This window comes from Stenella coeruleoalba (assembly GCF_951394435.1).
Source record: "Stenella coeruleoalba genome assembly, chromosome: 1".
NCBI lineage: Eukaryota > Metazoa > Chordata > Mammalia > Artiodactyla > Delphinidae > Stenella > Stenella coeruleoalba.
This window is the reverse complement of record NC_137169.1, coordinates 90,413,009-90,438,733: the sequence shown is the minus strand read 5'-3', so window position 1 is coordinate 90,438,733 and position 25,725 is coordinate 90,413,009. Positions and strand designations below refer to the sequence as shown.

Genomic DNA, 25,725 nt, shown 5'->3' with positions numbered 1-25,725 from the left:
AAAGCTTCATTCACATGTTTGTACATATAGAAGTTAATATGCCTAAAATTTAGTTAACTAAGGAAGTGACCAGATGCATGTTTCTCACGTACTCATTCGATCATCCATTCGTACATTCTATAACTAACTCTAGTTATTATAAAAAAAGTATTAATTGACATTGTAATTTTCGAAGAACACCACTCTATTGCAGGTCACTGTCTATTTTGTGGAGTGTGATAAACTGTGCTGATGGTATTTCCTGATTTTACACTCAGTCCCTTTTTCATTCTAAGTCCTCCCAGAAATAGTGTACTTATAAAACCCAACATATTTTGAAGTTAGATGGCAATTCTATTTTTTTTTAACAAAGAACTGAAACTTTTCAAATCAATAATATTAGTCTCACTTTCAGCCAGAAGTGATCTCTTTTCCTTCTAAACAAAAGAGTACTGTGTGCATCTCTATAGAACTATAAATACTGCCTCCTACGTAATTATTGGGCCCTCCTTAATTAGAAACTAAATACTTGCAGTCAGGACTATGTTTCAGACATGCCTAGTGATGCATTAGCTAACACATGGCCTTCTCTGAATATTTTTATTTTTGAATAAAATAGAAATTCAATAGAATATAAGTATATTGAGTAATATGGAGTCCTAAGTCTATTTTTATAACAATACTTACACCACATAATTCATTTTTTGACTTGCTTAGTGAATTAGGCAGTTGTGGACCAGGGAATTCGAGGGTCTAAAAAATTGTTTGTCCTTTTATGTCTGGTTTATTTCATGTAGCATAATGTTTCAAAGGTTCCATGTGGTAGCATGTATCAGAACTTCATTCCTTTTTTGGTTGAATCATATTCTATTGTATGTATATTATCACATTTTGTTAATCTGTTCACATACTGATCGAAACTTGGGTTGTTTTCACCTTTTGGCTATTGTGAATAATGTTGCAATGAACATTCGCATACAGGTGACTGTTTTAAGCCCCGACTTTCTATTTGCTTAAGTATATACCTAGGAGTGGCATTGCTTGGGCATATGGTACTTCTGTGTTTAGCACTTTGACAGATATTATCTGATTCCCCTTATATGAAATTTCTAGAATAGGAAACTTCATAGAGATGGAGAGTAGATTATCAGTCACCAGAGCCAGGGCAGAGGAGGGGAATAGGGAGTTATCACCTAATGGTTAAACAGTTTCTATTTGGGGTAATGAAAAAAGTTTCGGAAAAAGATTTTGGTAATGGTTACATAGCATTGTGAATGTAATTATGCTACTAAATTGTATACTTTAAAATGGTTAAAATGGCAAAATTTATGTTGTGTGTATTTTACCACAATTAGAAAATGAATAGTTTAAGAAGTATAATATACCAGAACTAATAAATTGCACACTTGAAATGGGTGAAATGCATGGTATGTGAATTATATTCCAGTAAAGCTGTTTGAAACATCAAGTTTATCCAAACGGATTATACTTCCAAAGGGAAAGTTTAAGTTTCCAAACTTATTTTATGTTGACTACTTCATGGTAGCAGGAGGTAGCTGGAATGGAGGAATGGAAAATTTATGCTTCTGCCAATAAATGGCCCTGTGTTAGACACCCTAGGGCTATATAAAAGGGGGAAAAATTACTTATCTCCAGGGACTTTCAATCTAAATCATAAGGCATGAAGCAGTGTACATGAAGTTACTCTGGCAAATGCAGAGGATTAAAAACAACAAATTATGCATAGACATACATGCATGCACACTTACAAAGGCACACACAAATACACAGATATATACATATACTTTGTAAATAACTAACATAGGAAAGCACTCAAAACTAGAGCATTATATTTGTTACCTATTCTTTTAAACATCTTTTAACTTATCTTTGGGTATACAATATGACTTAGTAACTGCACATTTTACAATATTTATATATAACATTGTGAATTTGAATCTTCAGAATCACCTTTGTTTAGATTATGAATAGTTGAAGAGTAAATCTATTAGAAATTAATGGAATATATACAGATGCTGGCTTTTTCAACATCTCTTTGCTTCTCTGTAATTTGATTTCTGATTTGAGATATTTTGACTTTGAGAATGTTACAGTTTATATTTTACTTGCTGCTCCACTCCTTAGCCCCCCACCTAAATGTTAGAGAAGCATGGCAAAAGATAAATAGATTTGAGGAGTAGGACTATAAACTATTTCCTCTGTTTAAAAAATACTAATTTTTATATTAGATTATTTGTTCAATTACATTTTCCTATTTTTAACTTATTTTTCAGCTGCTCCAGTTGATGTACTAAAAGCTCTAGATTTTCACAGTTCTCCAGAGGGAATATCAAAAACAATGGGCTTTTGCACAAACAGAAAGAATTCAAAAGGTTCAGATACTGCTTACAGAGTTTCAAAGCAAGCACAACTCAGTGCCCCAACAAAACAGTTATTTTCAGGTATGTTCTTTTTATTACTACGACTACTGCTGCTTTGCTAATTATTATTTCCCTTTTTATTATGCTATATAATGCACAATTATGGGGGGATTTTTCATAATGGTTTGAAAAATACTCAGTGAATATTTTCTTTCTGTCCATGAAAACACTAAATGACCTAATAGTACTAATTATCTAGAAATCATGATAATGTAGGGAAAGGGAGTTGAGTAGTGAAATGACAATTTCTGAGTGTCACATTTTCTAAGCAGGTAGCTTGTTATGAGTACTTGCCTGCTATTGGATACATGTTGATTATTTTTTGTTACAACTCCACTAAGTTGAGTGGCCTTGCTCCTATTTAACAGAAGAAATTGAGTTTCACTGAGACTCTCTGATTTGTCCAAATTACAGGAAGCCAATATTTAATGCAGGGTTTGTCTGTTGCCAAGGCCAATATTGTCTGTATTATCAAGTATCCCTTTTTGGTGTTTTGGGATCTTTTCAGAAACAATTTATCATTTAAATTCTTCATATTATCCTCTACTGTCTTCACCTGAAGGAATTTGAGTTCCCTATTTTCAAATAAAACTGTTTTCTAACAACAGAAAAATTATAAATCAAAGTACTAAAAATTAACAAAACAAGAAAGCATATTTTTTGGGAAAGAACATTTTAAAGTATTTTTGAAAATACATTTATTTTGATAAATCATTGATTCTTCCAAAATATTTCCTGTTTTGCAATTATTTGTGGTGGACAAAAGTAGCAAACTGCAAATATAAAGACTATTAATGCATAATTTTTCTGACAAACTAAAATTAAAATGGTTATTAAATCCACGAAATATTTTTCAAATCAAATGTGAAAGTTTTAAACAGTAAAAACTAAGCTGCTTTTCTATTTATTTGCACTCTAATGCAGAAATAGGAAAAGGATGGGAATTTTCAAGAGAGAAAAAAATAGATTACTGGAAATGCTGTAGAAATACTGAAGAAGTTAGTTTATAATTTTTTATATTTGGCTTATTATCTCAGGGCAGTTTTTATGCCCTCCAGTGTGATAGTTATTTTGATTATTTCTGTTGTTTTATCTTGGAAAAAGAATACAACCTATGTGTCTAGGATCTCCTTCCATGTCAGTTAACAGAATATATCAACATTTCTCCCTCTTCTCAAAACATTGTATCTTAGGTATGTGATTCTAATAATGAGTAGTTCAGATAGGAAGAGATATCTATGGTAAAGACCTCATTTTTTCCCCGTGCAAATGATTATAGGCTTATCTTCCTAGAGGATAGAGCTTCTTGTCAAATAATACTAAACGGCATTTAATAAAAATTACCAATGACACATTCACCATTAAAAAAATCTGAACAGTGAAAATGTGAATAGTATTCTCTATAAAAAATAGTAAAAAAGATCTTTGAAAATTTATTTGGAATATTTTTTCTTCCATTACGAAAACACAAAATAGCAGCTTCTTTCCAATGAATAAAGTAAGCAGTATTATTGGAAACTTCAATATTGGGGTGGGGGTAAGAGTTTTCAGATTGTCATAATACTCTGTAGAATTAAGGTATATGTCCTCCAAAGTCCCAATTTGAGACCTTGAATTTAAATATCTGAGAGCTCTGTGCCTGTGAACTGAATAGAAGCTGTAATTTACAAATTCTTTCTGGCCTCTTTAGAACACCCGCTGTAGGACAGATGCTATGCAAGAAACTGTGTATATTGATCTTTATGTTCATAACCACCTGGAAAGGGGAATATTTAAACCCAAATTATAGATTAGGAGTTAGAAAAGTGAAGTATTTGAATATAATCACGGAACCTGTGGATGATATGAAGCTGAGAGACAGTTTGGGGTTTTTTAGACTAAAGTGGACTTTTCCCACTATGCCAAATGACCTTCACTCCTCATTTAAAAAACCCTACCAACCACTAAGCTACATCAGAAAGAGATTTTATTTAAACGGAGACATATTCTCCATGGAAATATATTGACCACAAGTTAAAAATTAAAATCAAATAATAAAGTTATTGTGCTTTCTTCATATCGAATGTATTCATGGATGCAGTATCTGTTGAGGTTAAAAGCCCATTTTAAGAATCACTATTGAATCTGATATACTCAGCGTGAATTATGATTATTGTCACATGTATAGGATTTATGTATACACACTTATTAAAGGTAGTAATAACATTTTTTTCTTTAACAGCAGTCATTTAACAGAGAGGATGCTTTATTGTTAGTTTGTATTTATAGATTTCAAATCATATTATTTAAGTTGCAAAATTCCACATTTTATCTGGATCATATATACTGATCACTACTATTTTAGATAAAATTTCACATCTTAAGTGGTTGACTTTGTGTTGTTGAACTTATCTCATAGTGAATTCTCTCTCATAAATTTAGTTGGTTATGAACAACTTTGATTAGTATCTAATAGGGAGGAATCTAAGGTAGATGTCTAGGTTATACTGTGAACATTTTGACATCAAGTCATGATTTTTTAGACAACTAAATTTTTTTTTAAAGGTCATAGTGTAAAGATTATAATTAAAACCTTATTGCTTAATTTTAAATTGGGAAATACTTCCGTAATTGAAAGATTTTACTCAGTGTAGTTTGAAGTTGACAATTTTCAAAAGTTGTGTTATATAAACTGGATGATTAATTAAAATTTGTTACAACTTATTTAGCCTTATATGAATATACTATTTTCTGAAATTCCTCTTTTTCTAAATGTCTCTATGTAGATCTTATATCATAATGTTTTTGCAAAAATGAAAAAGATATTGTTTTCTCCACCTCATAATATTTCAGCATCATTTTTCAATATGAGATATTTGAAAATTGAGGTATTTAGGGAAAGAAGTCCTGTAATTCTCAACATTTTGAGCTATTCATTTGAAGAAAAAACTTATTTGCTGTGGAGTTTCCTCAATAATAAGCTGAATTACCTAGATTTTTATTTGTAGTATAAGCAGCTAAAAGGTGTTTTTGTTAATTGATGTGTTTTATTACCTTTCAATTTTATACACATGATTATTTTTCTCTATTGATTTTCATGAATATAAAATTGGATATATCTGTGGCACAAATCTAATCAAACAAAACTTTCTCTCTCTCTCTCTTCCTCTCTCTCTCTATATATATTATATCTTTTTTTTTTTTTTTGCCATGAAAGCAAGGCTTTTATGATATATTTGTGATATAGTGAAGTTGTATTATTGGTAAGTTATTTTAAAAATTAAAATTGAGAATTTTAAATAAACACTTTTTAGTTTGGAGATATCTATCTAGATTCTAGATAGATAGATTAGAACCAAATAGTTAACATTAATTGGCTGTTTTTTTTGTGACATATTCTTATTTACTTTCCACAACATTTTAAATAATTTCCACTTCATAAGACATCTTTCCACGACATTAAGTGGCTGCATAGATTTCCACTATATAAATGTTTCGTATTTTATTTATCCAGTCCCAACCATTGCAAGTGATTTTAACATTTTATCATTATTCATAGTGTTCTGATGAATTGACTTAACAAAATATCTTTACATATAAACATCCCTATCATCTCTGTAAATTCTTAGAAGTAAAATTGCTAGTCTCCTACAGTTTTTTGAATTTGAATCCATGGCAGTCATATTCATTTATTTTTATTATTTTATACTACTATACATAATAGAATATGGAATGAATGGACTGAATATGGAATCTCTTGGTGTTGGCCCAGATATCATTGATTACATATGCACATATACACCAGTTTTGCATATGGAAAACTTTTTAATTTAAATAATCTCATCCTTCAAATAACAATGCCTGCTTTACTTTTGTCCCAGGGTAGTAAAAGGATTAAATAAGATATATATGTAAAACTATTTTTGAAAAATAGAACCCACAATTTTATATGCAGTGTTTTTATAAAAAATATACAATAGTCATTGCTTAACTACCTGAGATATACTTGTGGTAACCATTTAATTTATATATTTATTTAATAAATGCTTACTAAGAACTTATGTAGATATGGCCCAATGCTGGATATTTGGGATATGATGATGAGAGGGAAAAGAAAAAAAAAATTTCCTTCTTGAATTTAGAATCAAATTAACCAAGTATCTAAAAGTTCTGACTTACAATGACATAAGCTTTTTATTAGTGAAACTTCATTGTGTGATAGGAAAAACTGCTCAGAAACTCTTTAGCTTTTGAAGAGATGACTAAAAGTGTACCTTCATATGTTGTGTCCTTACAATGCCACTTTAAAGAGAGGATAGATGGCCACAGATTAGATAAGGGCAGAAAATACAAATCTTACACCAGAATTTCTACTTAAGTGTTTTAAAAGTGCTTATTGTGTGTTTGATATTGAACTGGCAGTATGATCTTGTTTCCTAACCATGAATTCAATTTTACATAATACTTGTGCTTTAAATGAGTGGTGGTAAAGTTTGAATACAGCTTCAACAATTGTTTCAGACAAAGATTAATAGAATCCCTTCTCCATTGGTTTTTAAATCTGTATTGTTATTACTGTTTGAACTTTGGTTACTTGTTAAGGCCACTTAGTAAGCTCAAAAAGAATAAGGTGATCAAGGAATAATTTGGAAATTTAGAATTTTTGACTCTTTGGCATTTTCTTCCCAGGAGGAACTTTTCCAGAGGATTTTTCAATATTATTTACAGTAAAACCCAAAAAAGGAATTCAGTCTTTCCTTTTATCTATATATAATGAGCATGGTATTCAGCAAATTGGTGTGGAGGTTGGGAGATCACCTGTTTTCCTGTATGAAGACCACACTGGGAAACCTGCCCCAGAAGACTACCCCCTCTTTAGAACTGTTAACATTGCAGATGGAAAGTAAGTAGCACAATAATCCAATGTTTTAGCTGTGTTGAAAACAATTCTTTCATTTGATCATTCAACAAATATTTATAAAGTGTGATGCAGGTTTTCTAGGGAGTGGTGATATAGAAATGAACAAAACAATAAAACACCTAATCATACATAGTTTACAGTCTGGGTAGACACATAATGAACAATAAAAACTTACTAATAAATAGTTTATCAGATGGTGATAAGTAAGAGAGAGAGAGAAATATAGCAGTGAAGAGAATAGGGGATGATGGTGGAGAGTGCAGTTTTAAGGAGTGAGGTCAGGGATAGTCTCACTAAGAAGGTGACATGTGAAGGAGGAGGGGTGCATGCCATGCTGATAATTAAAAGTATACTATTCCAGATGGAGGAAAAGCAAATACACAACCTCTGATTCTGGGTGTGGCTGATTTGGTCTAAGCAACATCAAGGATGCTAGTGTGGCAGAAAGTGTGGGATGATGAGGATGGAGAATCAGTGGGAGGCCAAATGGTATAACACATTGTAGGTGGTTGTAAACACTTTGGATTTTATTCTAAGTGAAATTGAAAGTCACTGTAGACTTTTTGAGCTGAAGAATGACCTGATTTGACTTCCTTTACCAATCATGTTAATATTGACAATCATAGGAAGCTTTATATAGCATCGATATGTGCTACGTACTGTTCTGAACACTTTATACATAGTCAACTCATTTAATTTTTCACGACTCTTGGAAGAAAATAATATTAATAAACCCATTTTACAGATAAGGGAAGTGAGGCACTGGGAGTTTAAGTAACATATATTTGAAAAGTGGCAGAGATAGGGTTTGAACTCAGGTAGTCGCACTTTCCAGTAACAACCACACTCTTCTCAAAATCATGCTGAATTCTGAATTCTGTGTTGTGAATATTGCCTATCACTTAGGGAGCAGCTAAAGACAAATTAATGTTTATTAAATTTACTCGGTATTTTATTGCTGAATTCAGACTACTAAAAAAATATTTATCGGAAATATGACATTTGGTTGTAGACATAAGAAAGAAATAGCTGTTCAGGTGGAAAAAAGATTCACACTCAGATTATCATTGTCAGGACCATGGAAAAACCTTCATCTCTGTGCAAGGAAAACTGGACTTTCATGAGTAATTTACATCATTATTGTTAATAATTCATATGAAAAGTGATGATAGTTCTATGAATGAAAATATATCAGGGGCAGGAAAGTAGAGTGTGCTGTTTTAGACAGAGCAGTCCTCATTGACATAGTTGCATTGAGCAAAGACATATTGGAAGTGAGAGAGTGGGCATGTGGGGATATAGAGGAGAGCATTCCCTGCAGAGTGAAGAATATGTGAAAGGAACAAGAAGGAGGCAGCGGTGGCTGGGATACTGGGAATCAGAAAGCAAAAATTTGGACATGAGATCAGAGACTGACAGGGCGAGGCAAAGTAAGGACTTCAGTTTTTATTGAGAGTATTATATTAGTTTTTAGCAAGACAGAAACTTGATCTGACTTATTTTTTTAAATTGTCACTCTGGTTGCATCAGAGTAGAAGCAGGGACCAGTTAGGAGTCTAGGTGAGAGGCATGGGTACTTGGACAAAGTTGTGAGCCTCTGAATTCTGTGTATACTGTGAATATAGGATTGACAGATTTTCTGATGATATGAATGTGTAGTATGAGAGAAAAAGAATAATTAAGAATGACTCCAAAACTTAGGGTTAATTTAATATTTTGAATATTATATGTGATACCATGATTATGACATTATTATCAGAGCTTAAATTAATTCAACAAAAATATCAAGTTTAGAGTCCTAATCATCTTTCAACAATTGAAAGAATTCATTTTTATTTTCTGTTAATGAAAAGCACATACCCACAATAGTAGAGATGGTTTAATTTAAGACACAGGCTTCTTGGCAGAAACATGTGTAAATTTTACTCTCACAGTATTAAGTGCCTCCTCATATAAATCTTTGCTCAAGTCAAACCAAGCAGATGCCTATGCTAGTTGAAAGTGCTAGGGAAAGACCAAAGATTAAGTGTACATGGAAATATACTTGGTCCTCATCAGTAGCCATGCCAAGTCACATGAAACAGATATTTTAGAAAGCCTCCTGCAACTTTTTGGGTACTTTATTTTATGGATCTAGTCCTAGAAACTTCTGGAATATTAATTTAGCACTTTTCGTTTGGAAAAAAAATAGAGTGGCTTGCAAAATCCAAGTGCGTTCCACTTAGTTGTTTATGTTTGTACCAGATACTGTTAATAAAACCCACCATTTACAGTATGATTAGGGTATTTATGTTTCCAGAGGGCTGGCCACGTCTCCCCCCAGGTCTGTCATCACTGCCCTGAATTAGCTGGAGCAGTAGCTTCAGAGTGAATTGAGACTCACTCCACACATGCGTTGACTATGCTTTCTTTCAATGTTCCCACTTCCTGCCAACCCTGGAAAGAAGGAGAGATATTGTGTCTCAGTCTTGGATCCTGCCCACAGTAGTGATCTATAACTGTCTTGAAATTGAAGTGGAAAAAGAAAATGAAAGCACTTGAAATAAATGTGCCTAAAGACAGAGAAGCACATTGTGTCTTACAATTAGAACGTTCAGTTGTTCCAGATGGAGCGTTCATTCAATTAGCAGACATACCCTTTTACAGTCTATCTCAGGGGATCTCTCCAGCAGAATTTTTTTAAGTGGAATTCCATTTTGGAAGAAAGCATTTACGTACATAGAAACTATTAATTACTCCATATCCCGCCCCTAATCTCTATCAAATACCGTCATCAGGACATGGTGAGATTAAGCTTTTGTTACAACACAAAGTGAAGCAAAGGATGGTCACTTTCTTATCAACATAGACAGCCAATCCTGCTGTGCATCTTATAGTGCTGGTGTGTCTTTTTGCGTACCTAGCACTGTTCTGGGTTAATAGTAAGTAGTCACCTGTTAACTGATTAATAAATGAGCCTACATTTTGTATACTTTCAGATTATGTGTATAATTTAAAATACATTGTATTTTAATTGTGAATAATGGTTTGGCAACGTCTTTGGAACTTACAAAAGAATTACTTGGCTTTTTAAGGTGGCACCGGGTAGCAATCAGCGTGGAGAAGAAAACTGTGACAATGATTGTTGATTGTAAGATGAAAACCACAAAACCACTTGACAGAAGTGAGAGAGCAATCGTTGACACCAGTGGAATTACAGTTTTTGGAACAAGAATTTTGGATGAAGAAGTTTTTGAGGTAAATCAAACTTTATTTTAAGCTGAATATTATTAAATCAGATGAACTGAGTTAACAGTAACAATCAATATATGCTATAAAGCAAAGTTGTAAACTCTAAAGGGTGACCTACTTTCTTCCCCCGTGGGTGTAGCAGTGATGTTTTCTATTGTTCAGTAAGAGAATGAGTAGACAATGGTGACTGTAACGCCTGGGAAACTTTAACAGAGATTGGTTGATTTAAACACAGGCATGCTATTCTCCTGGGAAGAGCAAATGACTTTCCTCTTAGTACTTTGTATTATTTTCTTTGGAGAAAAGAACATTTTCTTCACTTCCTCCTTTCAGAGATTAATTTAATGAAATGTACAAGTCTGATATTTTGCCTTTCTCTGTTCTTTGTGAATGTTTCCAAGGTAAAATAGAGATACTGCAAAAGATGACCTGTAATTTTAAAAAATCACTATTTTAATAATGTGAAGGTCATGGTAAAAAGCTCCTTTCCAATTATAATTTGCCAGTTATGATAATCACATTCTTTCTTTTAATTCTTCAATCATTGGAAACTCTTGCTTTAATTTTCATTTAGTCAATCATTAACAGAACAAACAGACCAGACCCCATAAAGGGATGCACTCCTGAGATATTAGTCATTACTGAGATGATTGTTTTTATATAATTTCTGAATAATTTATTTTTCAAAGTGTAACAAAGTAAAGCTGTGTAATATATTATGGATTAATAGATAAGTTTTACATGGAAGATTTTCTGTATTCTGTTGAAATGTGTGTGTATATGTATATTTATATATATACACACACACAGATATGTACACATAGAGATGTACACACACACACACACACACACACACACACACACAGTATGTATTTTCAAAAAAAGCAATGTAAATTCAGAGGGTCAGTAGAGTATTGCGTCCCTGTACTTAGTTATATAATCTATGGCATAATTTTAAATATAATTAATATTTGTGACATTTTCAGATTATTTGGGATTCTATTTGTTTTTGAGTTTCTGCATTAGTATGTACCTAAGCCTTTGACTCTAAACAAAATGTTTTAACACATCATATCATACTAAATTAATGACAGACTGATTCAGGCAGTGTATAATAATATAGTCTCAGATCTCTGATATCAGGCATTGATTGCACACAAATGATAAATCAGTATTTATTTATTAGATGAATGAATATTATAAACAAATTAAATTTTAGGCTTACAAAGTTCTATTTTAAAATTAAACTCTTCATGAACATCAGTTTAACAAACTAAACTTATTTTTGTAATATCCAAATCCTTATTTTCCTAGAACATAAATGAGTAATATGGAAGAAATATATCAGTGGATGGTTTCATTTCATACATTAGTTTAATCTATTGCTGTGCGTATTCACAGAGCCCATGGAAGTTAAACAACAGAAATGAAAAGTAGAATTTTTTTGTCATAAGTGATTAGAACATATAAAGAGGAAATATAGAAGAGAAAATATACAAATTAATATTAATTAATTAATCCTCAAAATTTACTGACCCTGAAATATAATATTTGATGTATGTACATGTTGATTAGATTTTTTTCATACAGTTTCATAGCATTGAGACTTCTATTTTTACCTGAACTTACTTCTAGGTGAATATCATTTAATTTTTATTTTTTACTCCACTCCAACACACATACCAAAACAGACTATACTCCACCTTCTTTCCCATATACTACACTCGGGCTCACTGGGGTCCAGTTTAGAGTTTTCAAGTATAGTTACAGACTATCACAGTAAGTTCTTTTTTCAAAATAAATAATTGAACCTGATGTTGCATATTAAAAAATACGTAATAAATTCCTCTGTGTTTCAGAGGCTGATTATGGTATCAACAACTAAAACACATAAAGATGATTTCCTTAAAATATTTCCATGTTTTCTTTTTTTTACATCTTCACTGGAGCACAACTGCCCTACAATGGTGTGTTACCTTCTGCTTTACAACAAAGTGAATCAGCCATACATACACACACATCCCCATATCTCTTTCCTCCTGCATCTCCCTCCCTCCCACCCTCCCCATCCCATCCCTCGAGGTAGTCACAAAGTACCAAGCTGATCTCCCTGTGCCATGCGGCTGCCCCCCACCAACTATCGATTCTACACCTGGTAAGTTATATATGTCCATGCCACTCTCTCACTTTGTCCCAGCTTACCCTTCCCCCTCCCCATGTCCTCAAGTCCATTCTCTACTAGGTCTGCGTCCTTAGTCCTTATTCCCGTCCTGCCCCTAGGTTCTTCATAACCATTTTTTTTTTTTTTTTAGATTCCATATATATGTGTTAGCATACAGTATTTGTTTTTCTCTTTCTGACTTACTTCACTCTGTATGACAGACTCTAGGTCCATCCACCTCACTACAAATAACTCAATTTCATTTCTTTTTATGGCTGAGTAATATTCCATTGTATATATGTGCCACATCTTCTTTATCCATTCATCTGTTGATTCCATGTGTTTTCAACCACTGCTAACCCAAATACCTCTAGCCAAGAGGCATCTAGTAAATAACCAAAGACAAAGGTACTGGAAGCAAAGATTATTATTATTCTCTTTGATTAATTCTTAACTTTCTAATATATAAACCATATTCTAAATCTTGAAGTAACTTCAGCTGTTTATTTCGAAAACCTCTATTAAACCACTAGAAAAATAATCTTTAAAAGACTCATTAATGAAACCTTTAGTGAGTATGACAGTGGGTAGCAAAAATAAGTTTATTAAGCTGCTTCGCATCTTGGAGTTTCATGAAAACCTCTGGAACTTTAAATATAACATTTATTTTATATGAAATGCAGTTAGTTTTGAAAAAGCAAATGCAGAACCTTCACTTTTAGGTTTATCTTGTACTATCTTTGATCAATTAAATAGGGAAACTATTTTTACTTAATAAAATATTGGGAAGGCTTTAGAATAAGAATGTTTGAATTGGATGAAAATTTGTATTTATCTAATCCACATATCAGAATAGTCATCATACATAAATTCAGGTCTTACTTCCTAAAGTGTATTATTGTATGGCTATATAAAATTTTAAAAACAATGTAGTCTTCTCCACTTGATAAAATGCTATGAAGAAAGTAAATGATTCAGACACACAGATTTTTAAATCGGAATAAAATTTTCTGACTCCTTTTGTGAAATTAGTTCATCTTATCTGAATATGTTTTTAATGTATCTTTCCCTAAAATTTACTCAAATATTTTTCCTTTCATTTTGGTTTGTGTTATAGTACCTATCTAGATTTTTGAATCTTTGCAATTAAATGTTTAAAAATCGAACTAAAAATGGCAGGAGATAGGAATGGTACCATGTTTGCATTATTTTAGTGTTTGATAAACAGTTGTAGTGATGAAGATGACATAAAAACACCAGTGATTTATTAATCTGAAAACTGAAAATATTACTTCTTTGGAAATAGTATCATTCCACTTTAGATGAAAATTTGTTTAGTGTATCTAATTTTGTCTGTATATGACCCTACATTTATGCAATGGTAATGTTAATGGCAATAAATGCTAAAAATGTCCATATTTGAATTGCAATCTGAAGAGTTTAAAAAATTCACCAATAAACAGATGAAAGCAAAACTGGAAATATTTAAAAAAGTATGATGAAGTGGGCTTCCCTGGTGGTGCACTGGTTGAGAGTCCGCCTGCCGATGCAGAGGACATGGGTTCGTGTCCCGGTCCGGGAGGATCCCACATGCCGCGGAGCGGCTGGGCCCGTGAGCCATGGCCGCTGGGCCTGCGCGTCTGGAGCCTGTGCTCTGCGGCAGGAGAGGCCGCAGGGGTGAGAGGCCCGCGTACCACAAAAAAAAAAAAAAAGTATGATGAAGTTAGTTTATATGAAAATGCCAAAATGAATATATAGGCCCATAATTCAGATTATATAATTTCAGCATAGCAGAGTGAATCTAAGAATTGATTCTGGAATGAGAAAAATCTGATTTTGAATGCCAGTACCTAGCTTAATTATGTTTGTCTGTGCAATAAATTTTGCTGGTTTTAATTTCTTAGTCTTCAAATGGGAATAGTAATATAATCTCTCTCAAGTATTTATAAAAAATTGAATTTATGTATATAAAGTGCTTAAAATACTAGTATTTCATTTATATATATGGTTATATGTTATGTGTTAATTTACTTATGCACTAATATGTAGTTTTCTTCATTATTATAACTTCTTTTTTATCTTACAACTCTGACTTTTTAAATATTCTTATACATTTTGATACGAGTGAGCAACAATGATCCATATATCACAAGTCCTTAGTGGTCTGACTTGTAAACGAAGTGCTTCTTTCTGGGCTACTGCTTGTTTACAAGGTACCCTGTGGGAATTAGATAAATTTGCCCTTTCTAGACAGAGGTAGCACCTGGATATGGACCTTAGTGAGTGGAACATGGTCTGAGGGGATGAATATTTTCATGCAGGCACAAAATATCCAACCAACCGTAGTCGACAGCCTTGGTTTGTTCTAGTTTAATAATACACTTCAAAAATGTGAAGAAAAGCTAAATTAGAAGAAGAGCCACACTGTCTATATTGATTATTAATAAAATTACTTTTGGAGTCTTATAAAGAGGAAATTTTTTTTACTAAATATCAAGTTGTAGCCATTATAACTTCAGTTTTCAAAGCATTGCTATTTCCATCTTATTTTTCTTTTTTAATGAATTAAAGTGGGTTATTCCAAGTCTTTTATATTTTTAACAATTATCTATCTTTGGGCAGATTGTTTCTTTCTTTTGAAGCAATAAGAGAAATATGATGGCAATTTGAGTGGAAAAGCTTGTTGATGAAATTTTTCATTTTTTCAAACTTCTCAGAAGAGATTTTTGCATTCAATTTTCTTTGGAGAAATTAATGAATAATAATTTATAAAAGCTATACTATTTCAATAGTTCTTCAAGGCCTGAAAACTTACCTTAAAGTAATAATAGACATCTCAAATATTTTGTTAAGAATTTGATTACTGACTTGTGATGTCCATGTGTCATTTTACTGCATATATTTTCCAAGATACATACTTAAAAAAAAATTGTATGCTAGTAGACATAGTTTTTGTATAGAACAGTGTGATAGAATGCAGGTAGCTTTCCCATTTACCTACCTTTCCCAGACTAGATGCATTTAGGTCATAGTCGTTGAGACTTTTTTTCTCTATTTATCAAGGTATAATTGAAGTACAATAAGTTGCAAACATCAAAAGTGTACCATTTAATCAGTTGCGGCATATGTATATACCTCTGAAATCAACATCATAATCAAGAAAATAAACATTGCCATCACACCCAGAGGAAGTGTCCTCCTGCATTTTTATGATCCATCTCTTCTCCCACCCTAATCCCAGGCAATCACTAATTTGCTTTTTATCACTATAGCTTATTTGTTCTAGAATTTTTATAAATGGAATTGTGTTGAATGCACTCTTTAGCTTGGCTTTTTTTCTGTCAGCATACCATTTTTGAGATTTATCCATGTCTTCATATGTATCTTTATTTTGCTTATTTTTCTGAACAGTATTCCAATGTATGAATAAACCACAATTTCTTCATCCACCTATTCTGTTAGAAGGCATTTGGATTATTTCCAGATTTTGGCTACTGCATATAAAGCTCTTGTGAACAATCATGTATAAATTTCGTGTGGGCATTTATTTTTATACCTAGAAGTGGAATGCTTGAGTTATTTGGCAGGTGCATGTTTAACTTAATTAAAAAAAAAAAAAAACTGAACTGTCAAATTGTGTTCCAAAGTGACATTAATCATTTTACACTCCCTCCAGCAGTGAATGAGAGTTCCACTTGTTCTGCATCCTTGTCAACCCTTTATCTGGTCAGTCCTTTAAATTTTAGCCATTCTAAGTGGTTATGTACTAGTGTTTCATTGTGGTTTTAACTGGCATTTCCCTGATGGCAGATGATGATAAGCATGTTTTCAGGTTTTTATTGGCCATTTATGCATCTTCTTTTGTGAGGTGTCTTGCCCATTAAAAAAAATGTCTGCTATATTCTGATTATGACATTTTAAGAGTTCTTTATGTATCATGCATACACTTTAAAATATAATTAATTGATTAATATATTTATTTTTGGCTGCGTTGGGTCTTTGTTGCTCTCTAGTTTCAGTGTACGGGCGTCTCATTGCCGTGGCTTCTTTTGTTGCAGCATGAGCTCTAGGTGCGCGGGCTTCGGTAGTTGTGGCACATGGGCTCAGTAGTTGTAGCTCACAGGCTCTAGAGCGCAGGCTAAGTAGCTGTGGCACACAGGTTTAGTTGCTCCACGGCATGTGAGATCTTCCTGGACCAGGGCTCGAACACGTGTCCCCTGCATTGGCAGGCGGATTCTTAACCACTGCACCACCAGGGAAGTCCCATGCATGCACTTTGACAGGTATGTGCAAATAATTTTTCCAGCATGTGGCTTGTCTTTTTATTTTCTTAATGATGTCTTTCAAAGTGTGAATACTTTTCATTTTGATAAAGTTCAGTTTATCAATTTTGTTTTTCATGTTTTATACTTTTTGTGTTCTAAGAAACCTTTACCTACACCAAAATCACAAGATCTCCTGCTATTAGACATGTTGAAGTTTTACGTTTTACACATAGGTCATGCCTCATTTTGAGTTAATATTTGTGTATGGCACGAGGTAAATGTCAGCACTGATTGTTTTTACATAAGGATATCCACTTCATCTAGCATCTTTTATTAAAAAAATGTTTCCTTTTATTCATTGGATTATCTTGGCTTCTGTGTTAGAAATCAGTTGGCTACATATGAGTAAATCTCTTACTGAACTCTCAACTATCCCATTCCATTGATTTATTTGTCTCTCTTTTCACTGATACCAAATCATCTTGATTACAGTAATTTTATAGGATGTTGGAAATCAGGTGAGGTAACTGCTCCAACTTTTACTCTTTGTAAACATTGCTTTATTTAATTTAGGTTATCTGCACTCTGCATAAGTTTTAGAATAAGCTTGTCAATTCCTAAAATAAAATTAAGGTTTTAATTGGGATTGCATTTAAGCGATAGAGCAAAATGAAGAGAATTGATATTTTAACAAACATTGAGTTTTCCATTTTCTGAGTGTGGTGTGACTTTTCATTAATTTTGATCTTCTTTAATTCCACTCACAATGTTTCCTAGTTTTCAGTGTAGACATTGTGGACATCTTTTATTCATTTTGTTGTTTTTATTTTTTTGATGCTATAGTAAATAAAATCATATTTAATTTTACCTTTCAATATCTTGTTGCTATTATATAAAAACACAATAGGTTTTAAAAATATTAACATTGTATCCTCCAAACTTGTTAGATTCATTTTAATAAATGAGTTAGTTCAGGTCTTTTTAAAATGCAAATAATCATGCAATCTGCAAACAGGGACCTTTCACTACTTTCTATTTTTACACCTTTTATTTATTTTTCCTATGACAATGGATAGGACCTCCACCAAAATGTTGAATGGAAGTGATGAAACAGGCATTCTTATTTTTTTGTTTTTCTGTTCTCATGTAAATAAATATTCAGTCTTCAACTATTAAGTATGATGTTGGTTGTAAGTGTTCAATGTAACTTTATCAGTTTGAAAATGTTCACTACTTGTCTTAGTTCCCTAAAAGTTTTTTATCATGAATGTATATTGAATTTTGTTAAATGCTTTTTATGTTTTTATTGCAAAGATAATTTTCTTTTCTGTTAGCATATTGAATTTTATTGATTGATTTTCAAATGTTTAAAATCAACTTTTCATTCCTTAGGTAGACCCCACTTGGACATGATATATTATTCTTTTTATATAGTGTTGGATTTGATTTGCTAAAAAATCTTTAGGATTTTGAGCCTTTATTAATGAGAGGTATTATTAGTATATGATGCTCTATATTTGTAATGTCTTTGTCAAGTTTTGGTGTTAGGGTAATATTGGCCTCATAAAATGATTTAGAAAGTGATCTCATCTGTTTTCTGAAAATTTTTTTGTATGGTTGATGTTGTTTCTTTCTTGAATGCTGCATAGAATTCACCAGTGAAAATGTCAGGTGTCAGAGTTTGCTTTTTAGAAACTTTTAAAACATATTTAATTTCATTCCTAGATATAGGTTAATTAATTTTTTCTGATTTTTAAAACATCAATCTTGATACATTTTACATTTAAATAAATTTTTCTAGGTCAGTAAGTTGTTGAATTTGTTGGCATAAAGTTGCTTGTAGTATTTTCTTGTCTACATTTAATGTCTGTAAGATTACTGGTGGTAACTACTTTTCATTCCAGATAATAATGATCTGTATTCTCTCTTTTTTTCCTAGATCAATCAGTTCAAGTAGGCCCTTGAAAATTTTGTTGATATTTTTAACAAATCATATTTGGCTCTTTTTATTATCTCTCTTAACTGACCTCTTTTCTATTCCATTATTGTTGTTCTCTCTATCCTAAATTTGGAAGAGGAAAATCTTTTTTCTGGTCTTGCAAAGCAGAAAGTCATTATTTTCAGATCCATTATTTGCCAGTCTAAACATTTAAAACTATACATTTCTCTTTAAACAGTTTTAGCTTCATCCCATAAATGTGTTATACACATTTTTTTATGGACATTCAGTTAAAATAGTTCCTAATTTCTAGTGTCTAGATACCTGTTTTTCTTAGATTGCTTATTATTATTGATGTTTAATTTAATTCTATTTCTGTCTTACAGTAAACTTGCTGTGATCTCATTCCATTCAGATTTATTTACAGTCGTTTGATGGCCCAGCTTGTAGTCAGTCTATCTTGGTGAATGTAGCACATGTCTTTAATAAAAAATGTGTTGTGAAATTGTTGGACTGAGTGCTTTATAGTTTCAATTAGCTGTTTTGAAGTCTCTTTTTTAGAGTTTTAACAACTGGGTTATCTCAGAGTTGGCATTTGTTTATTATCTTTTAAAAATGATTTATTAATATATTTTATTTCTGTAGAGCTTTTTTAGGTTCACAGAAAAATTGAGTGAAAGTTATAGGGAGTTTCCATATAGCCTTGTGTGCACACACACGCAGCTTCCCCCACTAGCAGCATCCCTACCGGAGTGGCACATTTGTGGCAGTGGATGAATGTATATCAACACATCATTATCAGCCAAAATCCATAGTTTATATTAGGGTTTGGTACATTCTGCGTGTTTTGCAAATGTATAATGGCATGTATTCACCAATACATGTACACAGTAGTATCTTACGAAATGGTTTCATGCCCTAAAAATTCTCTGTGCTCCACCTATTCATTGCCCCGTCTCCCCTAAGCTCTTCCGTTTAGGGGAGTTTTTACTGGCTGCTTAGTTTTGCTTTTTCCAGGATGTCATATAGTTGGAATCATACAGTTTTTGGTCTTTTCATGTCAGCTCCTTTCACTTAGTGACATGCGTTTACATTCCCTTCATGTCCTTCATGGCTTGATAACTCATCTCTTTTTAGTAGTGAATAATATTCCACTGTTTGAATGTATCTCAGTTTATTTATCCATTCATCTACTGAAGGACCTACTGATTGTTTCCAAATTTTGGTAACTATGAATAAATCTGCTGTAAACAACTGTGTGCAGGTTTTCGTGTGGATATGTTTTCAATCTCTTAGGGTAAATACCATGGAGCATAATTGCTGGATCATATGGTATGGGTATGCTTCGTTGTATAAGAAATTGGCAAACTGCCTTCCAAAGGGACTGTACTGTCTTGCATTATCACCACAATGAATGAAAGTTATTGCTTCACAGTTTTGGCACTATTTGGATGTTGTCCATTCTGATAAGTACATAGTAGTATCTCATTTTAGTTTGCATTTCCCTGATGACACGTTGAACGCCTTTTCATATATGCTTACTTGCCATCTGTATATCTTCTTTGCTGATGTGTCTGTGAAGGTCTTTTGCCCAGTTTTTAAGCAGGTTATAGTTGAATTTTAAATGTTCTTTGTATATTTTGGAGAAGAGTTCTTTATCATTTGTGCCTTATGCAGGTACTTTCTCGCAGTTTGGCTAGTCTTCTCATTCCCTTGACATTGTATTTCACGGAGTAAAAGTTTTTAATTTTAATGAAGTGCAGCTTATCAATTATTTCTTTCATGCATCATGCCTTTGATGTGATAGCTAAAAAGTCATTGCCATACCCAAGGTCATCTAACCTTTCTTATATGTTATCTTCTAGGAGTTTTATAGTTTTGCATTTTACATTTAGATCAATGATATATTTTGAGTTAATTTTTGTGAAGGGTGTGAGGTTTGTGTTTAGATTCAGTTTTTTGCATGTGGATTTCCAGTTGTTCTAGTAACATTTGTTGAAACGACTGTCTTTACTCCATTGTATTGTCTTTGTTTGCTCCTTTGTCAAAGATAAGTTGACTGTACTTATATGGGTCTACTTCAGGGCTCTGTATACTGTTCCATTGATCTATTTGTCTGTTCTCTCACGAATACCACATTGTCTTGAATACTGTAGCTTTATAGTAAGTCTTGAAGTCAGGTGGTGTCAGTTCTCCACCTTTGTTTTACTCGTTCAGTACTGAGTTGGCTATTCTGGGCCTTTTGCCTCTTATTATAAATTTTAGAATCAGTTTGACAATACTCACAAAATAATTTCCTGGGATTTCTTTTAACTTATTTTTTTGGCTGCATTGGGTTTTCATTGCTGCAAACGGGCTTTCTCTGGTTGAGGTGAGCGGGGGCTACTCTTTGTTGCTTCTTATTGCGGTGGCTTCTCTTGCTGTGGAGCACGGGCTCTAGGCACACAGGCTTCAGTAGTTGTGACACACAGGCTCAGCAGTTGTGGCTCGTGGGCTCTAGAGCACAGGCTCAGTAGTTGTGGCACACGGGCTTAGTTGCCCCGCAGTATGTGGGATCTTCCCGACCAGGGCTCAAACCCATGTCCCCTGCATTGGCAGGTGGATTCTTAACCATTGCACCACCAGGGAAGTCCATTTCCTGGGATTTTAACTGGGAGAGTTGACTCTATAGATCAAGTTGGGACAACCTTACATCTTGGCAATACTGAGTCTTTCTATCTGTGAAAATGGAATATTTCTCAATTATTTAGTACTTCTTTGATATTTCATCAGCATTTTGTAGTTTTCCTCATGTAAGTCTTCTTCATATTTTGTTATTGTTTTCAATTTCACTCATTTCAGCTCTAATTTTTCTCATTCTTTTCTTCTGCTTATTTTGGAATTAACTTGCTCTTCCTTTTCTAGTTTTCTAAGGTGGAAACTTAGATGATTGATTTTCAGTTTTTCTTCTTTTCTAGTATTTGCATTCAATGTTAGAAATTTCTCTGTGACAACTGCTTTTGCTGCAACCTACACATTTTGATAAGTTGTGTTTTTATTTTCATTTAGTTCAAAAATATTTTAAAACTTTCTTTGAGATAGCACCATTGACTCATGTTATTTGGAAGTTGTAGATTATTCTCCAAGTTTTTTTAAACTTTACAGACATCTTTCTGTTATTGATCTCTAGTTTAATTTCACTGTGTTCTAAGGGCTGATATCATATGATTCTATTCTTTTAAATTGATTAAAACAGACCCAGAATGTGGTCTGTTTTTGTGAATGTTCCATGTCAGCTTGAGAAAAATGTGTAATCTGATGTTGTGGATAAAGAAGTGTATACATGTCAATTATATCCACTTGACTGATAGTGCTGTTGAGTTCAACTATGTCCTTACTAGTTTTCTGTAGCTGGATCTGTTGATTTCTGGTAGAAGGGTGTTAAACTTTCCAACTATGATATTAGATTACTCTATTTCTTCTTGCAGTTATATCAGTTTTTGCCTCATTTTTTATACTTTGATATTCTGTTGTTAGGCACATACACATTAAGGACTATTGTTCTTGGACTATTGACTCCTTTATCAGTATGTAATATCTCTATCTCTGATAACTTTTCTTGTTCTGAAGTCTACTGTGCCTAAATTAATATAGCTATTCTTTCTTTTGATTAGTGATAATATGGTATATCTTTGCCATCCCTATACTTTTTTCTTTTTTTTTTTTTGGAGTATAGTTGCTTTACTGTATTGTGTTAGTTTCTGCTGGACAGCAAAGTGAATCAGCCACACATATACATATATCCTCTTCCTTGGATTTCTTTCCCATTTAGGTCACCACAGAGCATTGAGTAGAGTTCCCTGTGCTATACAGTCTGTTCTCATTAGTTATCTATTTTATACATAGTAGTGTATATATGTCAATCTCAATTTCCCAGTCCATCTCACCCCCTTCCCCTCTTGGTATCCATATGTTTGTTCTCTAAATTGTGTCTCTATTTCTGCTTTGCATATAAGTTCATCTATACCATTTTTCTAGATTCCACATATATGCATTAATATATAGTATTTGTTTTTCTCTTTCTGACTTACTTAACTCTGTATGACAGTCTCTAGGTCCATCCACGTCTCTGCAAATGACCCAGTTTCATTCCTTTTTACGGCTGAGTAATATTTCATTGTATATATGTACCACATCTTCTTTATGCATTTCTCTGTTGATGGTCATTTAGGTTGCTTCCATGTCCTGGCTATTGTAAACAGTGCTGCAATGAACATTGGGGTGCATGTATCTTTTTAAATTATGGTGTCTCCATCCCTATACTTTTAATCTATATGTGTCTTTATATTGAAAGTAGGTTTCTTGTAACAAAATATTGGGCCTTGTTTTTTGATCCACTCTGACAATCTCTGTCTTTTAGTGGGTATATTTGGACCACTGATGTTTAAAATGATTATTGATATAGATGAATTTACATCCACCATATTTGCTACTGTTTTCTATTTGCTGCCCTTTATTTTTGTTCATATTTGTCTTCTATTACTTTTCTGCCTTCTTTTTTGGTTTAAATTGAGCATTTTTTACGATTCCATTTTCACTATTTTCTTGGCATATCAATTATACTTCTTTTATTACTTATTTTAGTGGTTACCCTATCATTTGCAATATACATTTACAACTAATCCAAGTCCACTTTCAAAAAATACTATATTATTTCACAGGTAGTACAAGTTACCTTATAATAATAATGTAATCCTTATTCCTCCCTGCTATCTTCCTGTACATTTTAAATCTTCTATAAGTTACTTATAATACCTAATACAGTGTAAATGTTATGTAAATAGTTGTAAATACAATGAAAATGTTATGTAAGTAGTTGCACGCATGCAGCAAATTCAAGTTTTGCTTTTTGGAACTTTCTGGAATTTTTTTTCTAAATGTTCTTGATCCACAATTAGTTGAATTCATGGATGAGGAGCCTCTGGATACAGAGGGGCAACTGTGTGTGTGTGTGCATTTTATATATATATATATATATATATTATTTTGAACAAACTGAAACAGATCAATAAAGAATAAGAAAAATAAAAATTTCTGTTTTACCTTTATTCTTTCTCCCATTCTTTTTTTCATTATCTGGTTTCTCTGAATTATATCATCTTTCTTTTCTCTGAAGAACTTCTTTTTAAATTGCTTGAGAGACAGGTCTACTGCCAGCAAATTCCCTCAGTGTTTGGCCGAGAAAGTATTGTGCTTTCAATTTTGAAGGGTAATTTTGCAGGGTACAGAATTGTAGCTTGTTGTTTTTTTTTCTCTCAAGACTTTAAATATTTCACTCTACTCTCTTTTTGCTTGTATAGTTTCTAAAGAGAAGTCAGATGTAATTACTGTTGATACCTTTGTATCTCTGTAGGTAAGGTGTTTTTTTCATCTGATTTTTTGAAAATTTTTTATTATTGATTATCTGAAGTTTGGATATGACGTGCCTAGGTGTCAGAGGTTTTTGGGGCATTTATGCAGCTCCTGGTTCTCTGTTCTTCCTGGATCTTTGAAGGGTGTCTGATATTAATTTGTGCAAATTTTCAGTCATTATCGCTTCACATGTTACTCTGTTTCTTTCTCTTTCTTTTTCTGGTATTCCCATTATGTGTATGTTATATCATTTGTAGTTGTCCCACAGTTCTTGGATATTCTGTTCTGTTCTGTTTGATTTTTTTTTAAATCTTCTTCTTGTTTGCTTTTCAGTTTTGGAAGTTTCTATTGTTATATCCTCAATCTCAGAGATCTTTTCTGAGCCATGTCTGGTCAACCAATAAACCCATCAAAGACATTCTTGTTCCTATTACCATTTTCTTAATTATTATGGGTTTCTTTTTGTAGGTCCTTTTCCTCTCTTGTGTTTCCCACTTAGAGAAGTTCCTTTAGCATTTGTTGTAGAGCTAGTTTGGTGGTGCTGAATTCTCTTAGCTTTTGCTTGTCTGTAAAGCTTTTGATTTCTCCATTGAATCTGAATCAGATCCTTGCTGGCTAGAGTGATCTTGGTTGTAGGTTCTTCCCTTTCATCACTTTAAATATATCATGCCACTTCCTTCTGGCTTGTAGAGTTTCTGCTGAGAAATCAGCTGTTAACCTTATGGGAGTTCCCTTGTATGTTATTTGTTGTTTTTCCCTTGTTGCTTTCAGTAATTTTTCTTTGTCTTTAATTTTTGTCAATTTGATTACTATGTGTCTCGGCTTTTTATCCTTGGGTTTATCCTGCCTGGGACTCTGTGCTTCCTGGGCTTGGATGGCTATTTCATTTCCCATGTTAGGGAAGTTTTTGACTATAATCTCTTCAAATATTTTTCTTGGGTCCTTTCTCTCTCTCTTCTCCTTCTGGGACCCTATAATACGAATGTTGGTGCGTTTAATGTTGTCCCAGAGGTCTCTTAGGCTGTCTTCATTTCTTTTCATTCTTTTTTCTTTATTCTATTCCATGGCAGTGAATCTCACCATTCTGTCTTCCAGGTCACTTATCCGTTCTTCTGCCTCAGTTATTCTGCTATTGATTCCTTCTAGTGTATTTTTCATTTCAGTTATTGTATTATTCATCTCTGTTTGTTCTTTAATTCTTCTAGGTCTTTGTTAAACATTTCTTGCATCTTCTCAATCTTTGCCTCCATTCTTTTTCCGAGGTCCTGGATCATCTTCACTATCATTATTCTGAATTCTTTTTCTGGAAGGTTGCCTATCTCCACTTCATTTAGTTCTTTTTCTGGGGTTTTATCTTGTTTCTTCATCTGGCACATAGTCCTCTGCCTTTTCATCTTGTCTATCTTTCTGTGAATGTG

The 25,725-nt window shown here is 32.9% G+C and overlaps 1 protein-coding gene across 4 annotated transcripts in view; it reads left to right on the top strand.

The window, feature by feature from the left end:
- Window positions 1–25,725, top strand: part of COL11A1 (collagen type XI alpha 1 chain) — a 199,622-nt gene that overhangs the window by 19,510 nt on the left and 154,387 nt on the right. For all 4 annotated transcript variants that reach the window (XM_079934210.1, XM_079934208.1, XM_079934211.1 and 1 more), the window contains exons 2-4: window positions 2,274–2,441; window positions 7,089–7,302; window positions 10,395–10,557. In XM_079934210.1, coding sequence (XP_079790336.1) covers window positions 2,274–2,441; window positions 7,089–7,302; window positions 10,395–10,557 — 545 coding nt within the window. The remainder of the gene's footprint in view (window positions 1–2,273; window positions 2,442–7,088; window positions 7,303–10,394; window positions 10,558–25,725) is intronic.